A 6771-nucleotide genomic window follows, 5' to 3' on the forward strand; every position below is an offset into this window, starting at 1 on the left:
GTCGAGTTACTCTTTAGGCAGCTTTATCATAAGCCATTTAAACATGAGCAGTTATGATTTCAGCAAAGACTTTACTCTCAGTTCCGGATTCATTTCCAGGAATACATTTTGCTTCACACAGTTTCACTTTCTCTCCCTCTCAGATTTTCTGTCTCTTCCTGGTGATTGCTGATTATCATCAAAGTTTAGATGTTTCTATTGGACAATGAACTGAGGATCATCCATTCAGCACACAGACGTCTCCTCCTCACACATTGCTGACTGCGTGGCTTTCATGAAGCCGTTTCTCGTAGAGAATGTTCCTGGGGTCTCCGATATATGCGCAGCAGGAGGATGAAGATGACCGATCTCGTCCTGCTGATTCTGACCTTATCTCTGGTGCATTGTGGTGAGTATATGGGAAGGAGCTCCGTCTTTAGAATGTAGAACACTGTGTCTGTATTATAGGAGAGATTTGTGATTCATTCTTAGAGAGGAAGGAGCTTTGCGACCAACAAAAAGAAATTATATTAAAGGTGATGAGCCGGATTTACTAAAGCTGACCATATACTGAGAGGGGAATTTATCAAAACTGGAGCAGACAAAATGTGGAGCAGTTGCTCACAGCAACCAATCAGCTTCTCTCTTTCATTTTCAAACCTTAACTGGCCAAACTGAAGAGAGAAGCCAATTGGTTGCCATGAACAACTGCTCCAGTTTTGATAAATTGCCCTCTGAGAGTTTTCTTCTCTTAGTTCCACCATCTGTCATAACCAGCTGCAGTCATTGTTCATTGGAGATTTTTAGAACCGGCTCCTTCAATAAAATTCACTGGAAAAATCAACTTTTATTGAATGGGGGAAGGAAGGGGAGATAATTGGGTTCCGGGGGCTCACAGATTGGTAGAATTTCCATCTATTCAGCAGGACTCGGCCAAATTTCAACCAGTATATGGCCCACTTAAAGTGGAAGTAAACCCCTTTTTAAAAAAAAGCCATTATTAGCACATTATGGGCGACTTACCTGCCAAACTGATAACCTCCAGAGCCAAGCTCCTCCCTCTCTGGTGCTTCTATTTTCAGCCACTTGATAGGCCAGTCCCCAATGACGTAACTCCTGCGCATGCGCATGAGAGTCACTTCATCTCGGCATACCGGGTCTGTGCAGCATGCGCGGCTCAGTGTACACAAAAAATAATTGCTTTTACACGGCTTTTACACGTTCTCCTCAGCCATAAAAATCCAGGGAATCAGCATGTTTTCCTTCTATTTTCCGATTTAAGACCAGAGGCTCGCTGCCATTACATGTGAGTGTCTTAAGCTGGCCATACACAGATAACATTTCAACTCCTTGCTGCTGAATCGGCCAAAATTTGCTTTGTGGGCGGCTCTGCTGACACCACCCGGCTCAACAAAAGTAACATTTTCAGTAAAAAAAATTTTAAAGAATTGCATGGAAAATTGTTGGCTGACCAGTGACTATAGGCAATCACCTGCAGTCATTGTTTGGGTTTTCTGACAGCCGTGGGCGCCAGCTGTCAGAATAAAATAGCCCAACAGCAAAAAGTTTCCCAGCACACTCACCAGCCAGCATGCAGAAAAACTTGTCTCACCACTAAGGTTAAAAACAGAGGTTTAGGTATACGTCTTCTGCAGAAAATGTGAAAGCCGCACAGCCGCGCCAAGGCACCTCTATGTAGTGCGGTCCTAACTCTAAGCTATGAGAGTCTCCATCTTGGAGCACATGGGGGCAAAAGATAAAATTAGGTGCAGGTTTGTCAGGAGGAAGCCCAACCTCCTTAAAGGCACAGGGACGCACAAGGGACCCCGCACATCACAACATTTTGCACTTGTACTGTATAAAGCCCTTCGATGTACGCCTTGCTTAGAGCTGGTTACAAATTGAAGAGTGCGTTTGCCATTTGTTTTGCTAGAATAAAATAGCCGACACAGGAGATTCACCCACCTACATTATTTAGTGTAAATGATGATATTGAAAGATTTCTCTTGTTCAGCATGTACGGTGATATGTAACAGTCCATATATCTCTCTCTCAGACAGTCACTCCCTGCGGTATTATTACTCAGCGGTCACAGATAAAGGATCCAGTCTGCCCGAGTTCTCTATAACTGCGTACGTGGATGAGCAGCAGATTAATGTGTACAGCAGTGACAGCGGACAATTCCTTCCTGTGGCTCCGTGGATCCATAAAGAGGGACCAGAGTACTGGGACATACAGCTACAGATTGCTAAAGCCACAGAACCCATATTCCGGAACAGTGTACAGAAAGCAATGAGCCGCTTTAACCAGACCGGAGGTGACACTCTCTACTGTGTACAGATTACACTCCTCATAGACATACAGGTGAAACTCGAATAATTAGAATATCGTGCAAAGTTCATTTATTTCACTAATGCAACTTAAACGGTGAAACTAATATATGAGATAGACTCATTACATGCAAAGCAAGATAGTTCAAGCCGTGATTTGTCATAATTGTGATGATTATGGCTTACAGCTCATGAAAACACCAAGAACCCCAAATCCACAACCTCAAAAAAGTAGATTATTACATGCAATCAATAAAACAAGGATTGTACATAGAACAATATCGGACCTCTGAAAAGTACAAGCATGCATATGTACTCAGTACTTGGTTTGGGCCCCTTTTGCAGCACTTACTGCAATTACTTTTGCACGATATTCTAATTATTCGAGTTTCACCTGTATACTGGCAGGGCTGTTCACAGAAGGGTGAAGAGTTTTGAGAAAGCCGGGGAAGTGAACAATCTAGGACAGGGGTGCCCATTAGGTAGATCGCGATCGGCACACTGACCTGTGTCCTGTCCTCCCGCGGTGCTCCTACGGCTGATTGTGTCAGATTCTGCAGCCACGCCCCCCGCCCTCGGTGTGATCGCCCGCACTCCGAACGCAGGCACATTAATGCCTGCATTCCGGGTGTGGGCGATTGCACTGCGGGCAGGGGTCGTGGCTGCGGTGCCATTGACTTCAATGCACTGCCACGCCCCCTCCCGCCCCTGAATACAGGTGTTTTTTCGTTGGTAGATCTCATAATTTGAAAAGTAGATCTCCAGACGAAAAATTGTGGGCGCCGCTGATCTAGGACAATATAGCTGAACCGGAAACATTCTCCAATTCGGCTCACTTTCCAGTTCAGCGATGTTGTCCTAGATTGTTCACTTCTCCGGCCTTCTCCAAACTCTTCACCCCTCTGTGAATAACCTTGTGGGACTTTCTTGTTTTGTATTTGTTTCTTACAGCCGTTCATGAGTCATAAAGGAAGTTTTATTTCTCTCATGACTCTCACATGAGTATCATAAAGTGTATTTCCCCTTTTGCAGCCACATTGGGAGAACTCCAGTTTTATATTTGTTGTATGTTTCTCATTCACATCACATAACAATCTTTTTTTGATTGCTGCTTTCACAATACAATCTCTATTCTGAGAGAAAAGTTGTTCTCTGTATTGAGTTTTGCTGTGGAATGCAAGGGGAGCTGTTCAGGTAACATTAACATATTTAACCCCGTCTGCACTGTGGTGGGAGAGCTCATTATCACTAGATTGGATCACTGCCCGTCCTAACAAAGGGTTAAAGATCTACAAGCATTGTATGTTAGTGAGAGGAAGCTGAGTCTGTCCCTGGTCCTTCAATGGGAACTTATGCTGTAAATCTGTGGTTGTTCTGGATCAATAGAAGGATTTGGTGTTCATGCAAATCTGAAGAAATGGGGGATGTGCTCCTTGAGGGAGGTAACCCATAATGACAGTGTATGTGTAGTGTATGGACCTGGTTATGTTCCAAGGCTGCTGCCTCTCTGGTCACAATGGGGGGATCACTCAACAGAAGATCAATCCTGGATGTGTGTTTAGGAGCGCCTCATCAATGGCCATTTCCCTTGAAGGTTGGTCTAGGGCCAGGGTAGTCAAACTTTGACCCTCCAGCTTTTGTGTAACTACAAGCACCATACGGCATTCCAAGATTGTGACAGCCACAGACTAGTTATGAATTGATGAGTGTGTTTGCATTTGTTTCACTTGTTGGATTTGGTGTGGGGACATACTAAGGCCTTCAGCTGCCATTGTGGTATGCAGGTCTTCGGGTGTGCCCCTCTGCCTTTAAGGATGTTGGGCTGCCTCCTGCTCCCAACTCATCCTTTGCTACGTATGAACCAAGATGGCGGCTCTCATAGATTAGAGTTAGGACCACACTACACAGAGGGGCCTTGACCAGGCCGTGCGGATTCCACATATTTTGCAAATGTTGTGCAGCTAAAACCTCTGTGGGCTGAACAGAGGTTTTAGCTGCACAGTGTATTTAGACAGTGTATTTTTTTGCAGGCTGGCTGGTGAGTGTTCTGGGAAATGTCTATTTTAGTTTGGCAAAGATCCTTTTCCGTGGCCCTGAGTACAAAGCCTACTCTATACAGACATGGTTTGATGAGTTTGGTGTGGAGGAACATAAGTGGCCTCCACAGAGCCCTGACCTCAACCTCACTGAACTCATTGGGATGAGTTAGAACTACGATTGTTTGCCAGGTCCCAATCATTACCTGACCTCAAACAAATACTTATTTTCTGTGCTCGTCAGCTCCAGTTAGTGGCTAAATGCAGTATTACATCACATGCATTCCACCTGAAAAGAAATTATGTCTACGAACGTTCCTTTTTGCATCTACAAATGTCCAAAGTCCTGTAGCCCTATCTTACCGGAATTTCCATAGGCAAAAGTGGGTGCTCGCAGTGACTGCAGATGGCGCCGCATCAAGCAAAGTATTGTTGTAAAGAAATGTCACCAGCACACCAGCATGACAAACACGTCAGTTTCAGTGAATCTTCATTTTTTATTTTTCAGAAGTCACTCAAAGTAGAATCAAGCGCTTTCGGGGCCACACAGGGTTCTCGTCATCAGGCTTAAAGTGAACCTTTTTGCATCTATTTGCACAGGACGAACGCTTAGAAAGAGTCACGGGGTGAATAGCTGTGCAGATTGTTTATAAATAGATCCCTTTGATCAGGGGCGGATTTACTCCCCCTGCCGCCCCAAGGCCAGGTTCCACAATACGCCCCCCCCCCATGCTGCCAAACACCCCTCCCCATCAATTGAAAATGGCAACCAGATGGCGGGGGGGATCCCCACAAGGTCACCGCTGCCGCTTCTCTGCGCTCTGCCGCCCATCTGCGCTCTGCCGCCTCGAGGCCGGGCCTCAGTGGCCTTGTGGGAAATCCGGGCCTGCCTTTGATTCAAGAGAAAATACACATAGCTCTTGTGTTTAGATGATAATTGCTTATCCCGGAGTCCAGCTTTATCCTAAAACAGGAGGTGTGCTGATTGCAGCAGATAGTGATTATTCCGGATATTTCAGCCACTACTGATCATTATTGGGATTTGCGGTTCAACCAACTCAGAAGATGAGGAAGGTGACAACATGACTGAACTGAATGTAGAGAATAAAAAAAGAACTCTGTATCTGCAACAAATCCCACAAGTCATGTAATACATCCATAGAGTACATGTTACATTGCTGTACACGTGACACGCTCTGCTCCCGTGTAATATCTTCCTGTACTGTCTGCAGGTTTCCATTCCTACCAGTGGAAGTCTGGCTGTGAACTGGGAGATGACGGCAGCATTGCTTGGTATAGTCAGGTTGCATACGATGGAAGAGACTTCAGCTACTTGGACACTCAGAGAGGGATCTATGTCCCAGTCATGTATGAGGCGGAGATTACTACACAGAGGTGGAACAGTCTGGAGATCAGACTGGGGGAGAAAAGGAAGTATTTTCTGGAGATTGATTGTGTCAAGTGGTTGAAGAAGTTCATCGAATATGGAAAAGAAGATCTGGAAAAAAGAGGTGACTACATATTATATAATGTATTGTCTCGGTGTCTACATTTCCTGTAACTTCTATCTCTATAACCACTTGTGGACTTTGGGCATGTAATCTACACCCTGAAAAATTCCCACAACTAGCAATTCCAGCTGTCAAAATGACCTGCAAAAGTCCCTGATTTTTTATGGACTATGAAAGTTTTGATTTAAGCAGATGTACAGCTGTTGTGTATGGCCAGCTCCAGGCTAAACATTTGCACTTTTTATTTCTCTGCCATGAACAGTTTTTCTTAATTCCCACTTTTTTGTATTTTGCCCTCAGTGCGTCCAGAGGTGAAGGTGTGGGGCCGTTCTCAATCAGATGGGGTAACAAGACTTCAGTGCCTGGTGTACGGGTTTCACCCCCGAGCTGTGCATGTGAAGTGGGTGAGGAATGGAGTAGATGATGTTCCTTCAGATGAAATGAGTCCAATTCTCCCCCATCCTGACGGCACCTATCAGATCAGAGTAAGTGCGGAAGTACCAACAAGAGAGGTAGACACTTACTCCTGTCATGTGGATCACAGCAGTCTGGAGGAAATTCTCACTGTGGAATGGGGTGAGTGACACAGGGAAGAGGGGGCAATAACTCCCATGAATTAGGATGAAAATGGTAACTTACCTATATATGGAAGTTCTGTCAGCCATCCAGAGACCTCCTTTGGAGCCATTGCATGAGATGCCTTCCAAGATCTTCTCCCCGAATTTGCCATTTCTGGATGCCGCCACCTCAGAAAGGAGAATGTCAGAGATGGCAGCTCTCCTGAAAACCACCCTTCCCGATGCCTAATGAAGACTAGGCGGTCCTTCAACCTTGACCATCCTTTCTTCCCACAATGGTTTCTTCATTGCACAATTATGAGGCATTCTTAACCTCATCTTTTTTTTTTGCCTTTCT

The 6771-nt window shown here is 45.1% G+C and overlaps 1 protein-coding gene across 1 annotated transcript in view; it reads left to right on the forward strand.

The window, feature by feature from the left end:
* The first annotated feature begins 339 nt into the window (after positions 1–339).
* Positions 340–6771, forward strand: part of LOC108800515 (class I histocompatibility antigen, F10 alpha chain-like) — a 28740-nt gene continuing 22308 nt past the window's right edge. Inside the window, exons 1-4 of the mRNA XM_018572505.1 lie at positions 340–388; positions 2036–2296; positions 5578–5856; positions 6157–6432. Coding sequence (XP_018428007.1) covers positions 340–388; positions 2036–2296; positions 5578–5856; positions 6157–6432 — 865 coding nt within the window. The remainder of the gene's footprint in view (positions 389–2035; positions 2297–5577; positions 5857–6156; positions 6433–6771) is intronic.

Source organism: Nanorana parkeri, unplaced genomic scaffold (genome assembly GCF_000935625.1).
Source record: "Nanorana parkeri isolate BGI_ZX_2015 unplaced genomic scaffold, ASM93562v1 scaffold2052, whole genome shotgun sequence".
Classification (NCBI taxonomy): Eukaryota; Metazoa; Chordata; class Amphibia; order Anura; family Dicroglossidae; genus Nanorana; species Nanorana parkeri.